Below are 27498 nucleotides of genomic sequence, written 5' to 3' on the forward strand. Positions count from 1 at the left end.
ACAATACAGTGTTTTATTTTCATTTTATCATCTAGCTCTGAGGTTCCCTAAGCCTGTGAGGAGCTATTGGGGGGACGGGTGGGGGGGTGAGTCTTCAGGGAATGCGTCTTCATCAAGACGCAGTGGGGGATGAGTCTTCATCAACTCAAAGCACAACTTCCAAAGCAAAGAAGGGTGGGTTACGATGAGAGACCACCGTGTGTTGTGCATCTAAAAATAGAAACCAAACAAGTTAAGGTGCCACCTGGGGACAACACATCTAGAGCGTAAGGACAAGACAGTTGATTTCTTCAGAAAAAAAGACACCTACGTCGACATGCACAACAGAATCTTTATAAATCTGTGTCTTCACGCTCAACTGGCCTCATAGAAAGTAATGAGCTGCTCAGTTAGCAGAGGAATGAATACTTCCCTCTGCTAATGATCTCAGCGATGGTTGATGAAGCAGCATCAAGCTAAAAGCGTTCCCTCCATCAAACAACAGAATCACGAGACACATGTATGAGCTGAGGAGCAGCTTAATGACGAGGTACGAGAAAGACACCGCTCTGATCTGGTGATTAATGAAGCCACTGTTTACTGATAAAGTACGTCAGACATGTACATCCGTGTCAAACTGGGGGCAGGGCCCTAAAATATCTACAAAAGGTCGGCCTTGCAGAAAAACTTTGGGAACCACTAATCGATCTGGTTCAACAGTTTGGGGACTTTATTATCCACTACCTGGAGAAAACACTGGAGAAACTGAGATGTACTTTAACAGCATATGAATCATTTTGCAGCTGATTTCAGGACGTGTCTCTAACCCAGACTCTCAGAGGACGAACCTCTGCTCTCACTGCCAGAAGTCGCCTCATTATTAGACACGAGCACGTCGTGATTTTCTTCCTCTTGTCCTTTTAACTGCACCAGCAGAGTCACCGTAACTCTGTGAACGCACTTTCTTCTTCACAATACCCCATTCTCCACCTGTCACGCTCTAATGGAGCTCACGGTGTTGGGAGAACGGAAAACACTTTGTGTAAACATGCACAGGAAGTGTCTCTCACCGTAAAGGAAAAGACAAAGTGAGGCGACATTTGCCTCGTGGGTCTGGAGAGGAGGACGTCTGCTCAGACGCCTCTCGTGGATGACTAAGAGGTTGTTGGTGTACGGGGGGAGGAACTTCACATCCCAGATGGAGAGCGACAGAATCAATTGCACGGGTGTCAATCAGTCACCCTCCGCGCTGAGTGTTTTCTGCCGCCACATGAGACGAATCAATCTGGGTTGGAGGGAGTTGTCTACATTTTCTTGTTTGTTGTGACACGAGTCACAGTTTTGGCTTCTCTCCAGCAGATGAGTGTTTTTCATTCCAAGGCATCACATCTGGATGAGTTAGAGCTTCTAAACATCTCATCTCTTCTAATCTAGTCAATACTCTGACTGTATACAAAGATGGATGACCCCTCATTGACTCTAGAGGCTGCACAAGTTCAGATTCTTTAAAGTCGACTGTTATGTGACGGAAATCAAGTCGACACCAACGAGTCTCTGATGACGTCACTAATAAAAACACAGTAGAAAGTAATGAAATCTATATTCTAGACCTGAATACATATACTCATGCGTTACATACTGTGAGCTGCAGATATGTATAGCCTGTATAAAAACAGGCAGCACCTCAGTACTATCAATAGTACTCCACAGCATCTTGTTAGATGGGATAGTGTAGCAGGTATTTCTCTGTAGCCTTCTCCATATTCTGCAGCTAAAGGTCTAATATCTTTGATATAATCTGAACGGGTGATTTCTGCTGTGCATTTGGAGATTTCAACATCGAGGTCTATGGGGGTTGACTTGATTTTAGAGCCAGGCTCTAGTGGACCTTTAAGGAACTGTATTTTGATGCACTTGGCATTGGCTTTATATTTCAGTCCCTGAGACAGCTGCTTGGTTCAGTGTCATTATTGTGTCTTTCTCCTTTTGATTAAAACAGGATCTGAAAAACATTTTAAGAGGTGAGAAGCAGGTGCATAAACAATATCAGATCCCATTGTACTGTAAAAAGAAGATTAGTGGTTGAAAATACCACACTACATTAGCATAACTTAGAAAAAGACTTAAAAAAGAAACTGACTTTATCTGGGTTATGTGTGTGTACAAGGACATTTGACCCCAGAGCTCTGCAGACCTCAAGGCAGCTCTGAAAAGATTTGTATCTTGTTCTGTTTTTGCAAATGTAGTCGAGTTAAATTCATAATAGATGCAGCAGATTTCAACAGTAACAGCTCTGGAAAAGAAAAACTGACAAATATATAAAAGTCTGGTTAAAATACGTGCGTTAATAAGTGAACATAAAGAAGACAGATATACTGTAGAAGACCAGACCTTGACATCATACTTCACTACAGTCAAATAACAGTTGACAGTTTATTCAAACCCTCTTTGACAAAATTAATACCGAGGTTGATGGGTTTGGTTTCCAGGTAAGGACTCAGTCTTCTTTTCCTCCAGTCAGAGATGCAGCTTCCTCTCGGTGCATTTTAAAGTTTTCATATTCTGAAGTAATTCAGTAAGAAATCATCCACGGCTGCCGTCGCTCCTCTTTGATGTCTCCTCTCATTCTGTGTTCGCTTTAGGATCCAATGGATTTAAAGCACGAGGCAAGATGTTTGAAGTCAAATCCAACTCTGGGAAGCTCCTCTTCTCCGCCGACGAGCACGAGGTGGTGGTGGGTGCAGAGAGGCTCCGGGTGATGGGTGAGTGAATGGCCGAGACGTTTGTTAAAGACCCAGCGTGTGAAGCCAGTAGTGGCTGATGTGGTGCTGACCGTCAAGGCCTTCTAACAGACCTGCCATGTTTGTTTCTCCAACGGTACGCCGACATTAGATGCTGTGACCTTGTTTCTTCTTTGCTTTGTTGTGACGTTGTAGTGGAGCATTTTAAGCTGTTGGGGCCTTAACATTAGATTCTGATGATACATCCAATGCATTTTAAAAATACTCCCTCTGAGGATATCCAGCCTGACCTATGCAAAAGTGAAATGTACATACTAGGCTCTCACATATAATATTTCTGCAACAGAGTCGAGGAAATGTGTCTGACTGACTTCCAATAAATGCAAAGCAGAAGGCTGTAGTGCTTACATTAGCATTATAAGCAGTTAGCAGAGAGGTGAAGGGTGCTCAGATCTGTGCTGGTAGTACTCACGTATGAGAGGAGGAGGAGGAGGAGATTTCAAGCTTGGCAAAGGAAATGATGGTGAGGAGCTCTTACTGGTGAACAAAGCATCTGCACACAATTACAGCTGCACCAGAGATCATCCTGTAGTCTGATGGGAAATGTAACCTGCCCACGGGGAGTGACAGGTGTGAGCTTAACAGCGACTTCCCTCCTCGTCACAGCACCATGTCACGAGACTGAGGCGTTGACTTAAATGGAAATTCTGAAATGTGTCTGACATGGAACCCCAGCCTGAGGGTTAGTACTGAGCTCTTGTCTGTGAAAGTCACTTCTAAGGCCATATCTTGACTTGGGACCTGAATGCTAAATATATATATTTTTTTGTATGGGCGTTCATAAGTTAACTAAGCAAAACATTTTAAAATCTTAATATAGTCTGTAGACAGTAGCGAACTGTCCACTCTGAGCTGAATGGGAGGTTTCCTCCTCCTCAGGTGTTCATAGTTTCTCCACCGTGCATTTTATTGATGCTGTTGCATTAGCAGGTTGCTTGTAGGCCCCTGTCCAAGAAGCATGAGAGGATCATATTGTCTTTAAGCGTTGTTGAAGTTCACATGAGGCTTTGTTCTAACCTCTGCTGGGAATTCACATGTTGGGTAGATTCATGTTTTTTGCGACTTCTGAGCACGAACCATAGACCGTATAAAGAGTGGACGCCATGACTGCTCCTCTAAAGTGATGCCAAGGCATGTGGAGCTCCCCCTGGTGGCTGGCGTCGGTATAGGTCATTAGCTCCAGACATAGAACTAAGTCCAAACTAAAACACTAAAGTAGACGTCAAATAAATTCTTCAAGGATGGTTTCTGTCATTTCAGGTAGTTAGTATAATACTGATGTATGTTCAAGTGTTCATTTCATGATGATCGACAGCTCTGTGAAGCTTAACGTGAGAGTAGGAAAATGCAGAGTGCAGTATTAATTAAACATAAATGCCAGAGGAAGAGGAAGTGTGGACGGGTCATTGATAATGTGGCTCCATTCTTGGACAGCGCTCCTCAGACTCTGGCTCCAAATTCTCCTCAGGACACAGCCTATATCCCTAGGAAGTGGAGATGCAGCTTCCATTTTTTCTACAGTCTATGGCCAAAACCAGGAGACCAAGTTAAAGTATTTTCTGTTATTGTTCAGCAAGAGACACAGCATGGACTGTATGTAAAGATGGATGAGCCATCTAAAGCGTCTGTTGGGACTCTAGGACTCTAATTTCACATTCTTTCAGGCTCCCTTCGCTAAGCTAACAGTGCACTCACTCGACATGGTCATGGTAAGAGCGGGACACAATGTGCTGCTAGCCATAGTTAAGGCTGGACTAGCAGCATTTACTTAGCTGTTTGGTATTATTAATAATCCTCATTATCTGCTTCACGTACCACCATCTTGCATTAATGCTCTTTCTTTTTCGTTTGGGATTTAGTGTACAGAGTAGTGTCAGGTGCAGACCTGAGGGAGGTCTCCTTTTAGCACATTGCCACTGCAGGAGTTTAAAGTTTGTCAGTTGCCTGCCTTGCCTGTGGACAAGCTGCACCTCTGACCGTCTGTTACGCCACCCCAAATTTCTTAGGAAGAGCAACATTAAAGCTCAGTGTGCTGGCCATGGCGGTGCCTGACTCCGTCTTATCCGGCCTCGAACTGCAGTTTTTGACGTTGGAGGTTTCGTGTTGATTGAAAGTTTTGCACATAATGCACAAACCTTTGCAAGAAGCAGTGTTATATATATAGTTTATTCTGTATAATGCATCATCTTGTTCCAGCTACAGTATACAAGGCTTTCACTGTAATAGTCTTTGAATTTGTGTTTTATGGCAGCAGAGTTTTGGCAGATGAAACTATTTCATGTGTCTGAGGGATCGTCAGTAAGTCAGAAAGGTTTACTAAGGTCTGAGTTGTCCTGAAACATTTCATTGAAACATATCTGTAAATTTACTGAACAGTAGAGAATACTAAATGATAATAAAGAAACATGGAGTTAAATAAGATGATGATAATGACACAGTGGATGATTAGGAGACTAGAACAGCTGCAGTATTAAGATAAAAAGAAATGACTGAATCTGAAGTCGTCTTTGATTTGCATTTTATCTTTTTATTTTTCCTTTTTCCTGCGTTCACACTCTGACTCTTTAGTTTTTGAATCTCTTCCTTTTCCTCCCTCTCACTTAAAGTATTTCTATTTTTTTCCTGTTTCCTCCGCCGCATCATTCACCATTACACTTCCACCTGCCTCCATTCACCATCACTCATCCGTCCGCCCCCCCGATCAATCCATCCTTTCAATTTCATTAATAGATAAACAGACATCTGAAGTGTCTCTCTCTCTCTTTTGACTGGGCCACACATTTCCAATTACGAGCTCCCATGGATTCTCCCCCTCGCTCCCTGACACACACACACACACACACACACACACACACACACACACCTTTCAGAGCCCTCTGTCTGAGCAATTACTCTTCATCCTCATCTACATTCATTTACATCCTTTCCAGCCTCACTGAGTCGGAGTTCATTACTGTCACCCAGCACAGCAAAGAGCTCCTCTCAACACACGGAGCCACAAATGGAGGTTAGTGATGGAGGGCAGGAGGACGAGGAAGGAGGGGTGGTGGTGTTCAGAGATGTTTAAAAGAAATGTGTAGTTCTGTTTTGTTAACGTTTAATCTGTCACTTTATATTTGAACTCGGTATTAAATCCTGACTTCAGTCTTTTACCAAACAAACTGCCATGATGGCCGACTTAATAGGTTTAGAGAACATCTAATGGAGATGTGATGTATGTTCATTACAATAAGTACCTACAGAGGAAGAAACACAACCAAGTTTCAGTTCAGTTCCATAAATTAAAATATATGTATTCAAACCACATCATAGTCGAGCCACATAAGGATCAAATCAGATGTCAGAACATCAACTGAGGCTCCCATCAGTTCAGAGTCCGTCCAGCCAGTTTCTTCCGTTTAGCCAGGATCGGGTCTTTGTGGTAACGAGCCAAGCAGGGAATTAAAAATCACTCTAGTCTAGAAGATGTCTGTGAAGGTTCTCAGTCATCCAGGTCATGGTTTATGACGTTTCGCCACTCATCCGAGTAGCTTCCTCAGTTCTGATCCAAAACTGAATCTTTTGGATCTAGTCTAGAAGTTTCTTCTTGGGGGATCTCTTGACATTCCCAGGCCAGAGGAGATATACGATCCCTCCAGTGAATTGTGGGTCTGACTCAGGGTAAACCTCCAAAAGTAAACTTCCTCCCACATGCCTGAACCACCTCAACAGTCGTCCTTTGGATGTGAAAGAGCTGCTTACTCTGACGTTGTCTGCTACAACTTGACAGACAGTTACCAAAATCATGATGCCTCATCCTTTGGAGATTCTGAATAACCCACGTTTTCTAAATGAAACGGTTGCTGAGGTCGTTTCCTCTGGCGACAGGAGGACTTCAGTCTTTCACTTCTGTTTTGGTGACGAATCTGAGAAGCAGTGTTGTGTGAGTAGGCGCCGGCAGAGAGTCGCAGCAGAAACACAGAGGGAGAGGGAGCCCACGATTTGCCAATTACTCCGTTTATCTCCACAGCCGTTTGATGAGGCCGCTCAGGGCGACGAGGCTAATCAAACACCTTGGCAACCGCTGCCTCAGCACACAGCATCGACCCTTGAGTTCCCAAACGACTCCTGTTATGCCCAAAGTTTCTGTGCGTCGCGTCGGAGTGTGTTTCACGTCTGGCATTATTTCATTATTACGCTCCTTCATGTGTCTTTGAACTTCAGTGCATTGTCTGATGTGTAACTGCTGCAGGTCTTTGAAGATGTTCAGTACAGTTGTGAGTGAGATACGTGAATGTGAGTTCTGACAGAATACTTTGTTCTTTTTATATTTGACAAACTAGGCCAAACTTTGTGTTTGTTCTAACTCTGACTGCCTGTAAAAGAATTTAGTTTTAGACAAGGATGAGCCTTAATAATCTACAGCAGGGGTGTCAAACGTATGGCCCGCGGGCCAAAACCGGCCTTGGGAAAAAGACAAAGAAGACATTAACTGCAAGTCACTGGCTGAAAGGTCTGAGTGCATCCTGTCCAGGCCGCCGGTCCATCACAGGACAGCTGTTTATCTTTAAGTAACTGCTCGTCCTAATTTGTCCAGGGTCGTATTGTTTTAGTTAGAGTTGCAGACATATCACGACGCTGGGACCCAGAACTAAAGCAGATGGCAGTTTCTTAAGACATTTCTGTCCCAGAGAAGTCCCCAAGAAGAACTCCCCACCAGTCCTTTAGAACCAAAGAAGCTACTCAGATGAGTGGTGAAACATCTTCAAGAAACTCTACAAGTCCGGTAGCTTTTCTTTAACATTTCTGGACTGGACACTATGACCTGGATGACTGAGAACCTTCACAGACACAAGGAGGGTGTTGATCAGAAAACTCCACATGAACTGGATCCTCTTGACTTAGATCATCACCTTGTCCCTAATGATGTGAGTCTGACATGTTTAAAGTAGCTTTGTATGTGTCTGCGTCTGTCTAACACACAGAGACAAACAGCAGCTGTAGACGCTGTGGACTCTCTCGTCCCTTTGACGTATGAAGGGACTGAGGAGGCTTATAAAGCTGCCACATGTCATTACTGAGCCCATCGTTCCTTCCCCACCAATAAAATACATAATTATCTCCCGCGTATAAGTTTAATTGGCCTGACTGAGGTCATTGGAATTCAGTGATACCGCTATCAGAGGCTTCAGCAGCTATTTACAGTCCGGTCAGACTCACAGCGACTGGCTCCCAGCAGACAGAGCGTAAACGAGAACACAAACAGAGGGAATACGACGACAGGCCGGGTCAGGTCACAGCTAAAAGTCTTTATGTGCTTTGTTTCACATCACTTTGTCTGCAAATAGCTTTGTTACATGAGAGATAAGACCCACTATCACATAACTGTCTCATTTAATTCTACTGGAAGGTATGATATTTATCATATTGTTCCTTGAGTTGATCTTTTAATATCTGGAAATGTCAGACAAACAGCTTCACTGGCTGCATTTTAAATGAGCTCTGGTTAGGAAATTCATTTCTTTTCAAATATTTTGCACTGCCGAACAGCTACATAACATTTTATATATTATTTCAATACAACATACAATATATACATTTAACTTTTATCTTATCAAATTATCTATGGATATACTGCCTATAAGTTTGCTTGCTTTAAGAATCTCTAGAGGCTATTCTGTATTATATATTATTATTATTATTTATTTAGCTCTACAATAGTGTATTTAATCCAAAAGCATTAGAATAAAACTTAAATAACATTTAAAATTGGTTCTTTTATTTTATTTGACATGTCAGGAACTGATAACTGTTTTTATTTGACATGCATTTTGCACTAAATGCCAGTCACTGATCAGATTTCATGACCTTTTGTTATATTTATTCATTTTACAGTTAGGCTTCATGTTCTCAGTGAGATGGAAAATATTATTAATGTAAACCTGTAAAACCTGGGGCATATTGTTCAGAAGAACACAAGAAGCAGATTAAAGTAAATCTTTTTTTTAAATCCAGAATCCTGTGGTTGTTTAAATCTTTCATACGGACTGGCATCACAGATTCTCTCCACTGCTGCTGCCTGGTCCCGTCCATGTGAGTTCAGCCGGCCGGTACTGTAGCAGAGGTTTATAAGTCACTGGGTCGGCCCATATTCCCTCAGCATGTTTTCCTGTGAGCTTCACTGTGTCAGACCCGCCTCATATCAAACTCCAGCTCCAGAATAAGCCCTGCTCACTCATGCGATGTGTACCTGCTGTTTTTCCACTGCAGAGCGGCCCACTGTACTGATAAATAGCCTACAGTACACAGCTTACAGCTACGAGTGGACAAGGCCGGAGGTACTTAAACTTTTACAGGCAGAGAGCCCACTGGGTGGAGTACTGGAGTCACCTTGGTGCTCTGGATCAGAGTCTAGTTAAAGTCTTTGCTTTGGACAAATCCAGGAAGGCAGCTGCTGGTCTGCACCTCATCCAGTTATTGAAAGAACACAAACACACTGTTGTCGTTAGATGCTGATCAATGTTCTGACCTTTTATTCACGTCAATATAAAGATAATGGAGGTTAAAGTTCAGGCGGGCTGTGCATGTTCCACCTAGACCTTCAATGACCTCCAACCTTGTTCAAAACACGTCTTAATATGATCATTATGATGCCACTGCTATAGAAACCATCAACATCATATGGATCAGCAATAAAACAGGATGTAGCATCGTAGACAGGTATCTCATATAGAGAGATGAATGTCATTACTAAAGAAAGAAACTCACTTAGAACAATTTTTTTAGTTGTTCCTAAAGTGTTTCTGTGTGTGTGTCTGTGTCAGGCTGCATCCTGCTGGGGATGGCTGCTGCCATCAAGGAGTGTCATTGCTATGGGGTGGGGGTGCCTGGTCTGGTCTAGGTGGGTGCTACATGTCTAAGTAACATCCACACCAATGAATGCCAGGTCCAGAAGTTTGGTCAGCAGTCATAATGTTGTGGCTGATCGGTGTAACTCTACATACTCGCCCTCTGTACTTCTTACAGTCGCAAGGGACATAACTCATGAGATATAGAGTCGGTGATTATGGACAGAATTTGTATTTAATTTAATTGTATGAGCTCAGTTTGAACAATATCTGTGTTTAAGTCATCTGGAGACCCCCACCACGTTGGGACACTTCTAGAAATGTAATTAGAGAACAAATTCCTAAAGATCAAGGGAGTTCATTCAGGAAAAATGTAAACCCAGACACAGCAGATTTGGATTACTCAACTTAATCAGAGTCTTGTCGGTTCAAGATTGAAGATGTTTATTGTCATATGTACAGTATAAACAGCAGTTTAGAACGTACAATGAAATTCTTACTTTCCTACTAATAACAGTAAATAAATAAAAGAAAAGAAAACCAAAGAACAAAATATAAAAAACAATGTGCAAGAGAAATCTGTTAAATTAAACGCTGGGCGAGTGAAGCTAATAGGTTTGTTTTTTTTAGATTCAGATTCAGACAACTTTAATGGTCACAGGGAGGGCAATCCTTTTTGCAGCATAGCCTGTTCACAAACCCGTCTGTCGAGCTACATGTCAACACACAGAAGATAAAAATAAATAAGAAGGAAATAAATAACAGTAGAAACTCCAGCTCTAGTAATCCTGTTTAGAACCAGTGTCCTCCCCCTGTTGTCATGTATTCATCTTTATTTCATGCTCACTTCCAAACACACACCTCTCACGTTTCCTTCAAAGTAATGAGGACTCGCAAAAATGATCCACAAACTAACAACATTAGCTAATGTTCACAGTCAAACTTCTCTCAGTCCCCTCAATTATGTCCCATTGACTCTGTGGAGTCGGGGCTAATTCAGGCCCTGATAAAGGTGCAGAGGGAAGAAGTGAGCGGGGGAGGAGAGAAGACGAAGGCAAAGGTGAGAAGAGAGGAAGGTAATTGAAAGAGTGTCTTTACTCCCCTCCCCCTCCCCCTCCCCCGCTCGGTTCGAACAAGACGTGTTATCAGCAGCCGGTCTGCTTTGATGCACTCACTAAGTAATTACCACTTCACATATTCTGCAGAGGCAAATGGAGGATAGCCGTGTGATCACAGAGAAGCATAAAGAACGGAAAAGATTTCTCATTTTTCTTTCTTGTCGGCGCTGAAACCTTTTAGCGCGAGGCTTCGTCTGCTCCGGTCGTCTGAGATCAGAGTCAGACGGCGCTTTGCTGAAAATCACCATCAGTGAGAGGCCCGTGTTCAGATTAGCCCACAGGATGTTACATATGTACAGATGAAAATAATTCAGATGAAACTAATTTAGAGGAAACATCACAGCTTCACGCTGACAGACGGCGTTTCAAATGTTTGGCAGTCTAAAGGGCGGTGTCTCTTTCTGAAGAGTTTTGATCTCGATTTTTCAAGTACTCCACGCTTGACCAAGCTGAGGAGTGTTTACTGAACCTGACTGTAAAGCACATTCAAAGAAGACACACTATTATAACTTCGTGCTATTTCACTTGCATCCACAAACTTCAGGTTTTGATCACCTCCCTGTAAATAAAGTGGAAGAGAAAAAATTCATTTCTCTGGAAGCTGCAGAGGCTTGCACTAGTTCTTCAAATAGTTTTGTGTGACTTTTCATTTTCCCATGAATTTCTACTATGAAGGCAAAGTGTGCAAAGCTAATATGACCCAGGTTAAACAGACACAATTGGAATTATTCTAAAAGTTGGAATTCATTTTTATCTTCCCCAACTACTTCAGTTCTCCACCAACTTAAAGGAAGTTAAATCTCTGTACTGTGTCCACTGTAAATGTTTAGTTTGTTATTGCTTTATTGTCTGTGAAGTCTCTCAGTCATCCAGGACATGGACTAGCCATAAAACAAGCTAAAACAAGGGCAACTAGATTAGGGGGTTGGGGTCAGACCTAGGGGTTAGATGAAAACATCTTCTTCTGTTCTAGACCTAGGGGTTAGATGAAAACATCTTCTGTCCTGTAGGGTTAGACCCAGGGTTTGGGTTACACCTAGGGGTTAGATGAAAATGTCTTCTTCTGTTCTGCAGGGTTAGGGTTCCGGTTAGACCTAGGGGTTAGGATTAGATGAAAACATCTTCTGTCCTGTAGGGTTAGGGTTAGACCCAGGTTTTAGGGTTTCCCCTAAGGGTTAGATGAAAACGTCTTCTTCTGTTCTGTAGGGTTAGGGTTCCGGTTAGACCTAGGGGTTAATGTTGTGAGATCTGCTGCTTTTCCACAAATTTGGAAGCTTCTTCCAGAATGTCCAGATGTCAGTTTGTTGAGCATCTGTCCAGCTTCTGATTTAAGATCATCCAGAGTGAACTGAAACTGTCTCCCTCTCTCACTGAGCAGCTAGTGTTGGGCTTTCTGGAGGATTTCTTCCCCTCTGTGGCCTAGGATGGTGGAATTACCTTGTGTTGCCTGCATCTTAGTACTCCATGTAGTAACGTGACTGTGAAGGTTTGCATCCACGTCATGGTATATCCACATAACAAACAAGGGCAGATGGACTTGTAGAGTTTCTTTTTCTTTTCTTCTGCGCTCTGTAACACAGACAAACCACACTGACAGTGATCTGTGTTTGTCCTAGCCGTCAATCTCTTTACTTTTTAGACTGTAATCCTCTAATCCTCGGAGCACAGAGTTTCTTTTTATCTGGAGCATCAGTAACTTTTCAAGATACTATTTCAATCTTCCTGACCACCAGAGACCATAAATACACAACAGTAACTACGTAGTGTATTTACATTAGTTGTTCCTCTGCCATAAGCTCCTCCGTACGTCCAGATGCTCAGGGTTACTTTAAGCCAGGTTTCAGTTCTGGCAAACAGTCGGCGGTGGCTGTTGTAAACACTGAATTTAAAACTCAGGTCCTTCAGGAACTCTGACACTGATCTGATGAAGGCGTGATCAGAGTCAGAGCTTCAGCTGGCAGATGGATGAAAACAAAGCCAAACTCGTAACGCTTTTACAGCCTCTCTGTTTAATGTAGCTCAGACAGCCAAACCGAAGAGAATTAAATATTAAATCAAGAACTCTTGAGAGAAACGGAGACATGTGTGTGTTAACCTAAAATGGGAAAAGATAAATTTTTAAGTGCCGTGATTTTATAAAGTGCTTTCAAAGTGAAAAGAGACTGGACTCCTAATGGATCCATTTTAATATTTTGGGCTGAACTGATCTTGGAAGGCGTCTCTATTAAACTGTAGAAGACAGAGCATCTGGTTTTACTTGTGTGGATCACAGCAAAGACCTGCCATGCCAATTAAACTGTTTGGGCTTCATGCTGTGATGGACAAGAAGAGTAACAACGAGCTCCATGGAGTTTTTCAAGAAGGCTCTGATTGGTTGTAGGACTGACCGTGCAGAGGTTTTTGATTCTGTGTAAGCTGAAATGTGTTACAGCAGGCTAGCAGAGGTCAGTACTGGACATGAATTATGGCTGTTTTTCCCTCTCGTCCTGGGTGATCCGATCACATGTGGTCAGCTCTAAGTGTGTTTGTTCACACCTGCTCCACATGAGCCCCCAGCCAGCACTTGAGATCTGATCTCAGTTTTGTGCTCTCTATGCAAATAAACACCAACATCATTTGGGAGCAGTAATATACTGTCTGTAATGGATTTCTTCCCACTGCTGAATCAGAACCATGAACAGCTGTTTCAGGTTTTTTTTAAAGTCGACTGTTATGTGAAAAACTGAGGGCATGTTAATATGATGGGGTCAAATTTGTGTGGGACTGATCTCATTAATGTGGAGGATCCTCTGGTTCTGCACATCACAGATGGAGTCCAGAATCATCTCAATCAAGACCTGCAGAAACTAAATCAAGACGAGATAAGAAACATTATCATAAAAAGATCCATCCTTCAGGGAGACAGGAAGTTGAATTAATTGGAAAGTTTTCAAAGTAGAGCAGCTAACAAATAAAATCCTCTCTCGCTCAGCTCTGGGCTCTGGGATTATTTTAACTGCACCTTTGACCTCAGCTTTCTGTCCTCCAGGCTCTGATTTATTCTCAGTCATTACTGAAACAACCCTGACCTTCAGCCACTGAGTAAAGCTCCTCGGCAGCTTCCACCAGACTCTTGATCACAGGGTCACGACCGGACAGGGCCCAGAGATCGGCTGCTCTCTGCACGCTCGCTCCGGGAGGCCTGACCCGCTCTGCCTCGGCTGCTTTGTAATGAGGGAAGTCTGTTTGTGTTTTGAAGTTTTCCTCCCAGCTGCTCAGAGGGAGCTGGTGTTATTCTCCTCCTGCCCCGGCCCTGTGGACCACCAGTAGCCTGGAGCCAACCTTGGAGCAGCCTTTTGGCCCCAGGGTTGCCTTCAATGTTGTAAAACCTCTGTAGAAACATTTTTGCCCTTGGGGAAAGTTCCTTTTCTGAGGACTTGCAACGAGGACTTTTAATGCGCCTCGTTTATATTTGGCGAACGGTGTTTCAGACAAGCCAGGCAGGAAAGATGGAATAAAAACAGAGACATGCTGCGCAAGGACCGCAGGACAATTTTAAACCCAGGAAGTCATATCAAGCCATTTGAGTCCCTTTGAGAAAAGTGTCTTATTTGCCAGCCTTCACATCCGTTCTGGCTGTGGGCAGCTCCTGGAAATGTTTTGATACTAGTGCCAATATGCCACCTGCTTTACCTACAGCACAATCACACCTTTATACAAAAGAAAAGAAGATGACAATATGAGTGATTGAACCAAGAATATAAATATAACTTTTCTGCTAATGTAATGGTCTAAGACGTGCTATAAAACACACGTCTCTCTAATATTTCATTATCGGTGCTGAGTTGGGGATTCATAAGACGTTTTGAGCGGCGCCTCTCAGGCTGTGAGTTTCAAACTTCAGTCACTAAACAGACATAGATTTAGGAATTAAAACCTTTCCTTTGTTTTTTTGCATCAAGAACTGAATGAACAGATAATAAAACCATTACGGTGTCTGTGCCAACGTTACGGTTTCAGTGAATCTCCACCACCAGTTGAGCACTTGAGGAAATATTGATCTTCACACCAAACTACCCAGATGATCTTTATGTTCCGTCAAACCTCTCCAGGTCTTGGTCATATATCCTCCCTGACGGCTGCAGACTCTTTTTCTTTTTTTCTTTCCGTCTCTCCTTCCTTCAAAGTGGACACCGTTAAGCCGTAATAAGACGATAAAAGACACTCCAGAGTTACTGCAAGGCTTCGACGCTCTGCGGAGACGGAGGCGGCTTCGTTTTTATATCTGGAGTGAATGGAGGCTGTGAGAGAGCGCGAGCAGCCGTCGCATTCCTGTCAGCTGACCACGTTAAGGAGATGATGAAGAATCCATTAAACCCCGGTGACTGCAGCTATGACTGACCTGTGACTGCGCTCGGCTTCGAGCAGGACAATAAAAGATGAAATAGATGAAGTCATAATGTAGGTTTGTGTTGGAAGGAAAAAGTTCTGAAGCATTCTGTGGGGATTGAGACTCATTATTGACCTTTAACAGTATGTGCTGCAAAATAATAATCTATGCTCAGATATCAGATTTTAGGATGTCCAAACTACGGCCCGCGGGCCAAGTGCAGCCCGTGGTCTGTTTCAAGTATCACTAAAACACTGCACACTATTGACACAGCTGCAATATTGTAAATGTATGTAAAAAGCTACGCCTCTTTTTAAGTTTAAAGTTTATATTTTATTTTTGTCAATTATACATTTATACTTATCTCAGTTCATCTTAGCTACGGAGACATTGTTCTGTAATTCTGCTGCTATAAGTGCTTGTCAGCGTAACAGGAACTGAGCGTCTGATGTTGTAGTAGGAGCAGAAACGTTGAAATCAGTGCCAGACGTCAGAGTAGACGGTTTGAAGGCAGCAGGAGGAGGGAGATCATTTCAGAGCAGTCACAGTGGCCGTTGTCTGCGTCGTGGTGTCGTCTAGTTATTTGCAGGGAGGTGAAGGCAGAAGCATAAATCTGGCTTCGGGGAGTTCACCTGAGTGAAGCTCAGCTCCACCGTGTGTGTGTTTGGTTGCAGGTGGTGTTGTTGTGTGTTTGTACCTCCCACCTGGCTGGCTGCAGGGTTCGAGGACGTCTCCCGCAGCCTTGTTTCATGGCTGACATAAATCCAAGGGCCAGCGGTCACGGAGCCAGATTAGACCGTGAGCGTGGCTCTCTCTCCTCCGCTCTGCTGCCGGCGTCTGCACCTGGCATCGACCCTGACGAGCGGGGCCCGTTCAGAAGGAAGGGCCCTGGCTCCGATCGCGGCTGGCGTCGTTTGTTCTCCGAAGGCAGTTTAATGTCGTGATGGGCCGCGTGCGTCCTATAGGCGCTGGACGAGGAGCGTGATGTGCTCTCGGCCTTTATCCTCCCCAACACGTAATGGGCCATCTGTGTGAGAGAGGAGGCGAGTGCAGTTAGCGCTAATGTACTCATAACATCTAGCATGGAAGCATAACTGACAGCCATGATGTCGTTTTTTTTTTTTTTTAGCACTGATGGCTGAATTTGCTCTAAGGTGACTTTCACAGTCACATGAGATCTGTGTTTGAGAGGAAGTGGACTGTGATGCAGACGAATCAACTCCTTTTAAAGATCATGGTTTAGCTTCTGCATACAGGTGACATGTTAGAGGGAAACGAGCAGCTGAAGAAACACAAAGATGTGAAAGATGTGACTTCAGAGGGAGCTGTATCCGCACGCAGTGAGAACATTTGAACTTAAATAAGATAAGATGAGAGAAAGTGTTGTAGCAGCAAACAGTTTAAGGGCAGTGCAAGTAAACAATAGGAGACAATAGGAGTGGTAAGTAGGAATATTGTAGAATGAGAATAAAGATGTAAACTTAAAGGTGACAGAGAATGAAAAAACGTTTTTACCTTGTCTTAGTTGAATAACGGTAGTCTGCCCGCATTCACGAACATACGAAAAGTGCTAGACATTCTGAACATCTCCGTTTCATAGAAATTCCTCCTTTAGAAATGTCAGCCAGAAAATGTCCCAATCTGAACAACGGATACATATTACGTAACATGTATCTCACTGCCCCCCCACTCTCATTCAATTCCCTCCCCTTCAAAATAATTTGCATACATCCGCCCTCTCGCCTCCAACGGGAAGTACATTGCAGCAGTGCTTGCGGAGTTCAAGGCGAAATGGCGAGTCGCGTTCCGAGGTGTGCTCTTCCAGGCTGTGCAAGCGGTGTGCAAACTTTCCATTACATTCCCACCGAAAGAAATGCACGAGATGCGTGGCTGCTGTTCATTTATAATCGGATTCCAACTACATTCAACCACAGACTGCTACTTCGTTTGTGAACGGCAGTCTATGGCGAAAGATAAATTATTTTCTGGTCCCGATCGACTTGTGCCTTGGATTATACATATGTTGTTTTTCAGAATAAAAAATGATTTTACATGTCAAGAATGTCACAGTTTGTCTCAAGATAGTTCAGTAAAACGCTATGGAAAATACGTAATTAAACGAACTACAAGTCCCGCATGCTGGCGCGTACAGAACCGACCAAAACTCCCTTCGGTAAGTAGAGGGGCGGGACTTCAGCTCTCTATAGCGAAGTTTACATTCTTTTGAGTGGCAGCAAATGCAGCCAATCAGCGTCAAGTGCTTGCATTTCATAATGAGGTTGCCAGTTAAGCCCGAAGGGGCGCCAAATAGGTGCAAAACCACGCGTTTAAAATCCCCCACCCTAATATAGCTTTCTGAGAGAGGTTTTTAGGAAGCTTCTAAGGCATTACAGACCCAACCAAAATTTAGTTGTCTGCATGTCACATCATAGATCAAGGATAAATACCCCGTTCAATCATTCTATGTCACCTTTAAGTTACTGCACAGACATTAAAGAGACGTGAAGTTATTTGGTTATTTAATGTGACTGTGAAACTAAACAGGATGTTGCTTTTGAAATACACACGTTTGGCACAAAACGGCACAAAAGGAGCATTTTCCACCGCCTCTGCTCGTACACTGTACAGGAAACACCAACCCGGGTAGATAGGGACCAAATGCAGGATATGCACACAATGAACTGAGGACTGGATGAAAGAATAATGTAGAATGTGGCCAGCTAATCCAAGCAAAAAGAAGACAAAACTCAGGAAAGGAAGCAGGAGCTGAACCGAAACGAGAAGGGTACGTGGAACAGGTGCATCCAGGGTAAGAAAACATCTTAACGAACGGAGGAACTGACAAAGGACAAAGGGAATGGAGGACATACACTCTGAGACTAATGAGGCTACGACTGAGACGGAGACGGGAAGTAAAGCAGGACACGAAACACAGAGGAAGAAACTTTAAAAATAGAAATAGGAAAGAAAATGTTCAAAAGTCAGTCTGGTGAAGAAACAGAAAATGTTCTGAAATCAGTTCCATGACAGGTGAATGGTCAAGGCCGTTTTAGGAAACATTTCAAATATATTCGGTTTCTATTCAGTTGAAAAGATTTCTATCTTCAGCACATTTGTAAAGAAGTGATTAACTGACTTTCTAAATCTTTTCATCTGAGGTAGAAGTGTTTTAATCGTCCATTGCCGCCGTGGGGCCTCTCGTCCCCTCGTCTCCTCGTCTCCTCGTCTCCTCGTCCCCTCGTCCCCATCTCTCGTTAAATGTGTTCACCAGCACGTTTTGCTCTGTCCTGCTCAGACCCTCCTCCAGCTCACTTTGACCCGCCGTAATGAGATGGACGACAGCTAAATGTATTTCATGATAATGTGCAATGTCGCTGTACTGTTGCGAGACTAAGGCCTAACCCCCCCCACCCCCCTCCCCCAAGGCCCTGGACCCTCATCATAACATTCACCTTCAGTCTTCTCTGTTCCTCCTCTCTGAGTTAAACCAGCAAAGTTATTAACAAGAAATTAGTTTGAGACAAAAAAGAAAGAAGAAAAGAGAATGGGGGAGAAATGAGTGAGTAAAATCTGAGAATGAGTGTAAATAAGGACAGATCAAGGATGTTAGAAGTCCCGATGGAGTCAGGAGATGCTGTAAGACAGAAAACAGAGTCTTTATCTATTCGTCTGAGCGACTCCTCCGGCTTCCTCACTTACAAATTTATGTAATTTGGCCGGTAAATGGACAGAGATGCACTGCAGGCAGACGAATGGCACCAATTCCCCTGCTCTGGACCACCTTGAGCGTCTTCAACGGCGGCTCACGTTTCTCATTTCAGAGGACGAGGTGACGTCTTGCTCCTTAATCTGGCGGGTAGCTAATAGCAGTCATTGCTTTTAATGAAGGGCTGCAAACAACTCAACAAAAAGCTTTTCACGGCTGGATAAAATGCTCTGGTCCTGCTCCCCTCAAAGAAAGAAAAGAAAAATACCATCAATGGATAAATGACTTCAATTATTATTCTGCTGCTGGAATAAATCCGTCCTCTCTGCTCCACCTGGACTAAACATCAGGAGAGGTAGAAAAACAAGATGAACCAAGATGGAATCCATGTGGACAGTCTCTGACCAAGTACTGTCCAGATATCTACATATGTCCCTGCCCTTCATTGAGAAGTAACTCAGACTTGGACCTGGTTCAGTCAGGTGTCCCATCATGCTGCTGGTCCAGCTCCAGAATGACCGTCCTACATCCTCACGTCCTTTATGTACCGATAAACAGTCCTTCTCTTCCTCCTTCTCCTTCATCTACTTCCATCTTCGTCCTTGTGTTTTGGTAGATCAGATTTGACAAGTCCACCTCTTAAGTATGGACTCTGGAAGACGTGAGGACGCAGGACGGTCTTTCTGGAGTTGGTACAGCAGCGTATTTGTTGATGATGCCTGTGAAATGTTTTCTGTGAAACCTGGATCCTCCATAAAACACAGCGTTCAGTGTTTGTTGTTGTTTCCGTGCAGCCTTTTCCTGAGGTTTTTTTTTCTGGTGGTGGATCAAGTTGGTAGCATTGAAGGTTCATCTCCTGCTACCACCTCACCAAACATCCACAGAGAAATATTTACTAACTGATGTCTGACTCACTTCATTTTCCAGAAGAAACTTGATTTTTGGCAGCTTTGACGTTAGCCAACCACTATTAAAACAGAAGAAGACATTTTGACGGACGTGGTTCTGGTTTAGAGCAGACCTACAGACCACTGCCAAAGATTTTATAAATAATAACATCGGCCTAGTTTGACGTAAACTCATACATCTGATCAGATATTGGATGTGATCAGTCTCACCTGTTAAAGGGACGGCTCCCTGTCCCTTTAGATCAGCCTGACGCGGTGATCACATCCTGTTTCCTGCTGCAGCCAAAGTTCATGAACATATTTATACTGAATCACACATTTGCTGAACATAATTTACCATTTAGCCGACATTGCTGTTAATTATAAATTCACGTTCAGCCTGACATTTGCAGTTTGCGTGCAGTCTTTCATCTTGTTAGACAATTAACTGCGGATAGTGTTAGAATTGCTTTGACACGTTGCAAATGTGCAGACACAGTCTTAATTAAAATGCCATGTTTTGTTCCTGGGAGAGAAATCCAGCTTTCAGAGAAGTGTGACACGTCATGATCTATAGCGCCGGCTCTCTATAAATCATACAGCCTTTTCAAAACACCACCAGCTTCTCTCGTTGGGGAAGTTTTGCATTAACAGTCAACTGACTTTCATTTAGTGGGACTGTGAAGCCGTCGCTCCAGCGCAGCACTTGTCCTTTGTGTTAAGTGAAGTTACATTGAGCTGAGATGAGTCCTGAGCTTTAATTATATGCTGTAGCTCCAGGATGAAGGATGCTTCAGTATGAGCTTTACAGGTAGTACTGGTTCTGTTCATGGTCAAGTTAAGCACAAATCCAATCAGTACACAGTCTGTTTCTCCTGAGGTCTATGAGTCGTGACATTTTAAAGTCTTCAAATTATATTTTTTCTCCTGCATTTTGAAATGAATCTAACAATAATAAAGCATCCTCTTCTGTTTCTGGACACGAGTCTGTCCAACAGCCAAGGACTTCCAGTCTTCATGTTCAAATCCTGAAATATTACTAAACCGAGTATTTTCCTCCTAAAAGTCAGATGGTGTAGAATACATTAGTGTGTAGTGTTTTCAAGAGGCTAGCAAATTATGAATATTGTCCAAACACAATGTGCCCTGGCGTGGCCACACTGAGTCCTGATCAGAACATGAGTCTGGTATCAGTCCATCTGGATTTCATTTTGGGGCGCGTTTCAACCGATATGGAGAAAATAAATACTTCTTCAGACAGTCAGATAGTCCTCCAACAGATCAGAGTTATTTTATTAAATCAGCCTTAAAGAGTGAAATGATCTTAAACCAGCCCAGATTTTGTTCACACTGTGTATGACTACTATCTGTGTTACTCTTCTGTCCATCACCGCATAAAGCCCCGCCCACATGATCTGATTGGTCTGGGCAGATCTTTGCTGGAGATAAACTTTGGGCCACAAAAAACAAAAAAAGTAATTGGGGAAGTTGGTCTGGCTTATTTCTCTTAAACTATTTTTTTTTTAATTATTTTTTTTTATTTAAATGTTTAGACTGCGTTAGGAGCTCTCTGAGAGGATTCACAGGATCTTTAGGAATACAAACAGGCCCTGTTTTTCAGTCTGGAGTCTCTGTGGGCCGAACGTGTCCATGACTAGAGTGCACATGTAAAGATCACATGGTCAATTTGAGATAGAAACCTTCACATATCTATTGGCTGCAGTGGTTGTACAGTATCCACTGTTTCCCTTCAGAATGAACTAAATGTGTACCGTGCAGAAACTTTCTGATCCAGATTTGCTGCAGGTGTTTCCAAAGCTCTGTTTGAGCTCTTACACATGTTGAATACCAGTGAGTGTCTTGGCTACTGGATCACAGGTGTAACATTTAGTGCTTTTTGGTTTTTCTGTTTCACTGTGCCAAGATCATCTTCAGCTTCAGGCTGTGTTCTCTGTTGTTCAATGTTCTCTGATCTGGAAAAATAATCGAAAACCTCCCTCATCCTGTAGCGTGTGCAGCGTTGAGAGTAAAGAATATAAGAGAAGCTTCCTGGAGTGTGTGATGCTGCTGGTTCACATGTTCTCCCCAAAGCCTGTGTGGGTTTCTTTCCCCGGGTGCTCCAGCTTCCTCCCACTGTCCAAACTTAGGTGAACTGCTGATTCTAAAATGGCTTAGTTTTATTATTCTTGTAAATATTGTGTATATATATTTATTTTCATGGTGCCTGTAAAATGCTGCAGCAACAATGAAATCTCCCAGTTTGAGATAAATAAAGCATCTCTGTACTTGTTCCCCAACACACTGAGAGTAATAATGTCCTCCCCCAGTCAAAGACAGCGCTGCGTCACTACATGCACGTCCAACAATGTGAAGGCTCTGCAGCACCGAGGGTTCCCCCAGGCTCCGTGATATCCTCCAATTCTTCGTAATAACCTCTCCTACCCGTAATACCCATAATTCTTTGCCACCGGTGGGTCCTGGTGTGGGTAAACAAAATAACTTCTCGATGGCAGATGGCTTGGAATTGGAGTGTGATCGGGTTTATAAAGACCGTTAATCTTTCATCTCCATGTTTCCTTTGCTTTATTTACTCTCCTCACTCGCGGCGTTTTTCCTTATCCGCCACATTTCTCTCTCTGCCTCTCTTCTCTCTCTTCTCTCTCTTTTCTCTCTCTCTCTCGTCGATGCTGCTGTTCCTTATCAGTTACACTCGTCCGCCGACATGAAATACCGCTAAGTGAATCTTCACGAGGTCTCCGAGCGCTGCTGATTTATCCCGCTGCATGCCTCATAAGATACTGATTGATTTTAGCTATGGATGACAAAAAAAAACACAGAAAGCAGGAGATAAAAGAGGGAGGGGAAAGAGAAATGAAAAGAGAAGGAACATGGAGGGAAGGGAAGGGAAGGAAGGCGAAGGACGCAAGGAAAGAATAAATATGTGGAGATGATGAGGAAAGAGTGATGAGGGGGTGAGTCGGTGAGATGGAAGATAGAGGAAAGAAAGGAATTGGGAAAGGAAGAAAAAGAAAAGGGGATAATTGAGAGTGGTAGGAAAGGAAGGAAGGAAAAGAAGAAAACAGGAGATGGAAGAATGGCGAAGACAAGGAAACCAAAGAAAGGGATGAAAGAGAGGATGAGATAAAAGTAAAGTGGAAGAAAGGTGGCTAAGGAGTAAAGACAGGAAGAAGAGGAAACAGTAGAGGAGGAGAAAAGGCTGATGATGAGACGGGAGCAAGAAGGAGGAGGAAATGAGAGAAGGAGGTGAGACAGGAAGGTGTGAATGGAGAACTGGAAGAACAGAGAGAAGGAAGATAAAGAAAGCAGAAGAAGAAGAAGAAGAGAACGACAGAGGGAAGAACATTCGACTATTTGGAGGCGGACTGATGAAGTCGTTCCAGAGGAGGAGGCGTAATATTTTGGCTGGAGGAAGTCGAAATAAAAGCCCGGGATGGGTTTCATCGATCCTCCATGTGGTCTGTTTGCACATGTTTACGAGGCAAACAGAGGGGGAGGAAGACGATGGGAGGAAGACGATGGGAGGAAGGCGAAGGGAGGAAGACGATGGGAGGAAGGCGATGGGAGGAAGGCCGGAGAGTGAGCAGAGTGAACGGGGGGAGCTTGTAAATGCAGGTGGGCTGGATCGATCCTGGTCTGCAGGCCCCGCATCGACGGAGCAGCAGATGAGGACTGATTACACGGCAGTTAAGAAGCACATGAAAGGAAACGCTGCTGATCATCACACAGGTCCCCCCTCCTCCTCACCCCCCTCCCCCCTGACACCATTAACGTCTGAGAATAACTCCATCAATACGCCCGTCTGTGGGAGGTGTGTGGCCGTCCAATCAAACTCAGACCAGAAGGAGCATCATCACTGGACGGTGTCCACCTGTCCCAGAGAACAAACTTCTTTTCTTAACTTTCTAGGGACGGGATGTCCTGAATGAGCTTTATTGTCCCCTGATACCGATCTCTTAATATTATCAGCTGATCCAAGTCCCTATCTGATTTTAAATGTCTGGTAAAGTCAATGGCATGTGTCCTTCTCATTTAACAAGGTGGTCTCTTTCTAAATAACAAAGTTAGACGTTAAACAGCTGAAAAAGTAGAGTTTTAGTTTGACGTCCATGCAACAAGATCTGATCCCAGACATTTAATATTGACTAACGAGTCAATCAAGTCCTGATCTGGTCCTAAATGTCCTACAGTTGGTCTCCTGTAGTCTGTCCTGGTCTTCCTTGTCTTCTCCTAGAGGTGGTCTCCTGTAGCTTCCTAAAGTCTGTCCTTGTCTTCTCCTAGAGTCAACTGGATTCAGTTCTTCTTCTTCCTCTTCTTCAGTATCTGACAGATTTGACTTTAACCAACTGCCATTAAAACAGAAGAGGAAGAAAACGTTTTGATGCTACAGGGACGTGGTTTATGTTTTGGTTTATCTCTTTAGTGTCACTAAGTCTTTTCAGACTGAATAACGAGTTATGTTCCAGTGTGTCTTCATGGTAACTGGAGATTCTTGCAGATATTCTGAACTCTTCTTCAGTTCTGATGCATTCACTCCTTTCAACACGGTAGTTGAGGTCAGATGTTTAGGACTCTGAGTCTCTCTGTTGGGAACTGATTCTGCTCCAGCAAAGATCTTCCGGGCCAATCAGATCGTGTGGGTGGGGCTTAATGTCGCAGTGGAGCTTTATTAACAATAAAATGGTTCTGGGTTGTTGGAGGAACTTCCAGCTGGTTCAGTAGATTTACAGAAAGTTGTTGTACCACTGGCTGTTTTCTTTGGATCTACCCACCATGAGATCACCTGAGGTGCTGCATTCAGAGCGTCCCGGTCTGGAATAATACTCGTCATTTTCATATCTTGTAGTGTGTCCAAGTTTTGAGAGTTTAGAGAAAACAAATATCTGCAAAGTTTCTCCTTAATGTTGTGATTCAGCTTCCTCCCAGCATCTGAAAACTTTTATTTAAGTTCAGTGTGGATAATAAAAGTTGTGCAGAGTTGGAACATACAAACAAAACCATAAAACCAATAAGAGAGTGGGCGACTACGTGTCCTCTGAGAACATTCAGTTGATTTTCACACTCTCGTAAAACCAGTGGAAACAGCAGCTGCCTGGAAGCTAATCTATCTAAAGCTGAGTTTACTGTGGAATACAGTCAGCAGTCATAAAAGTATATATCAGGGCTGTAACGTTACAGTACTCCATGATAATGTACATCATTGCATTGGTTCAACATGAAGCTTCAGCCTTCCTTCATGTTTTGTGTTTGATGCATTGTAATGACAGTTAGTCTAGAAACAGTCTTATTTTCATTTCTTGCGTGGTGATCCTTCTTCGGTCTATTTTTGAAACCTCAGTCATTATGAAATAGTTTCCATGTCCACAGTCATAAATAGACGCTGACGCACGGAGCCAGAACAATAAATTCCTCCGTTGTTTCTTAGTTTAAGAGAAATAATCAGAGACTCTGTCTTTTCAAGGAGACCAGACTTAAACCTGTTTGCTGTGAGCCACAACTCATTTTTAACTAAATACGTTCTATGTCTCAGTCTTATTACACATTTTACTTTAGGATACATGATTTACACTGGTCAGAATTGCATTTATTTATTCAGGAAGATTAGACAGTATTACGTATCGGTGAGTTGGAAAAGAAGGTGCATGTTCTGTCCTCAATGCGTAGCATGCATATGTTGACAGGCAGCTAAACTCCTTACTCCACAGAACACACTGGGTTTCATCTTTTCCAGATTTATTTGTGAAGCAAAGTGTGAAACTAAAAGAAATAAAGAAAATAGTACAGTCATAAATACTGCATATATACAGTTGCCCAAACCGTAAATAAACAATTACCGAAGCCTAGCATGCTAACTAAATAGCTCGTTCACGGTAGGCTACCATAGCAACAGATAAGTACGCTACACAACATTTACCACTAAAGGCTCAAGCATATCATAAATTCACATACAAACACATACCGACGATGCAACTCGGAAGATTCACGCTGAAGTGGCTAGTTGTAGCTGAAGAAGCTGGCCATGTGCTTGTCTCGACTTTGTTGTTGCTGTTTGTAACTTCCTGAATAAAGGTTTCATTCAATATTGACAAAACTAGCCGCTGCGTCAAAATCGATCAGTAGATGGCGGTACTGTTATTTAACTTGTATTTAGCTCGCTTACTTCTAACTTCAATAAAACAGGATGAAAACACAAAATTAAACACATCAAATCCCTTTTTCAATGTTATTAACTTTTTCTCTGAAACTTATGACTTAAACTGAACACTCCCCGCCTGGCGTTAATAGACGCCACTCTCTCATGGCACACAAAACAACATTATTATTACTGTTTATGGCTCTGGGGGAACAAGGACTGCAATTTGTGAGATGGGCCTGGTAAAAAGCCTGGTTCCCTGTGGTCCAGCCACCTTTATCTCCACAGAACGCACCTTGCCATCGGTGCTGGGAAACACATTCGTCACAAGTCCAAGTGGCCACTCATTCCTTGGAAGTTGAACGTCTTTCAGAACAACAACAGTCCCTGGTTTCACATCTGGAAGACTGGATTGCCATTTGCGCCTGGTTTGAAGTGTTGAGATAAACTGACGTCTCCACTTGTCCCAGAAAACATTAGCAAGATGTTGAACCTGACGCCATTGGTGTCTGTAGAGATCAGAGACAGCAAAGTCACCAGCTGGAGCTGAGAGAGGGTTGACTTTCTGCGTGAGGAGAATGGCAGGAGACAATATGAAAGGGTCAGTAGGGTCGGTCGACACTGGAATGAGGGGGCGAGCATTTATTATGGCTGACACCTCTGCCATGAAGGTGACGAGAACCTCGTGCGTGAGTTTTGTGGTTTTGAGCTCAAAAAACATGGTGTCCAGAATTCTCCTGGCCAAGCCCACCATCCTCTCCCACACACCGCCAAAATGAGAGGCGTGTGGGGGATTGAAAGTCCATGAACATCCCTGTTCTGACAGGTAAGTTTTGACTGCTATATTGTTTATGTTTGAGGGTATCTGTAGTTCTTTGCAAGCACCAATAAAATTAGTGCCACGATCTGAATGCATACTCTTCACCGGACCCCTAATAGCCAAGAACCGTCTGAGTGAGTTGATGAAACTTGACGTGTCCAGTGACTCGATCACTTCGATATGAACTGCCCTCATACTCAAACATGTGAAGATGACAGCCCATCTTTTGTTGTGTATAACGCCTCCTCTTGTGCGTTGTGCAAAAACATTCCAAGGGCCAAACACATCTAAGCCCACGTTTGTAAATGGGGGGTCAGTTGAGAGACGTTGTGCAGGGAGACTGGCCATTTTTTGAACACTGAGGGGGGCTCTCAACCTTCTACATGTTACACAGTGGTGGATAACAGAGCTGACCTTCTTTTTGCCACCAACCATCCACCATCCTGCTGTCCGCACAGCTCCTTCTGTGAATAACCGGCCTTGATGGCGCGTCTGTTCATGGTGATGTTTCACGATGAGGCCTACAATGTGATGTTGACCAGGAACAATAAGTGGGTTCTTTTCTGCTTGACTTAGATCTGCCTCGCTGATGCGTCCGCCCACTCTAAGCAGACCATGGCTGTCTAAGAAGGGATCCAGATTTTTGATTGGACTGCTCTTGTGAATCTCCTGTTGCTCTTTAATGCACTTGATCTCTCCAGCGTACACTTCCTCTTGTACTGTTCGGATGACAATGTTTTTAGCTTGCTCAGACTCTTCCACTGTGACTCCCGTTTCACAATAGTGCCAGCCCTTACAACTGTCTCTATTGGTGGTTTGCTTGAAAGCGCGGACAACATG

At 43.4% G+C, this 27498-nt stretch overlaps 1 protein-coding gene across 2 annotated transcripts in view; it reads left to right on the top strand.

The window, feature by feature from the left end:
* sgcd (sarcoglycan, delta (dystrophin-associated glycoprotein)) overlaps positions 1-27498 on the top strand; it is a 133242-nt gene that overhangs the window by 69546 nt on the left and 36198 nt on the right. For both annotated transcript variants that reach the window (XM_084564843.1, XM_084564842.1), the window contains one exon: positions 2622-2741. In XM_084564843.1, coding sequence (XP_084420969.1) covers positions 2622-2741 — 120 coding nt within the window. The remainder of the gene's footprint in view (positions 1-2621; positions 2742-27498) is intronic.

Source organism: Chelon labrosus, assembly GCF_963514085.1.
Source record: "Chelon labrosus genome assembly, chromosome: 17".
NCBI lineage: Eukaryota > Metazoa > Chordata > Actinopteri > Mugiliformes > Mugilidae > Chelon > Chelon labrosus.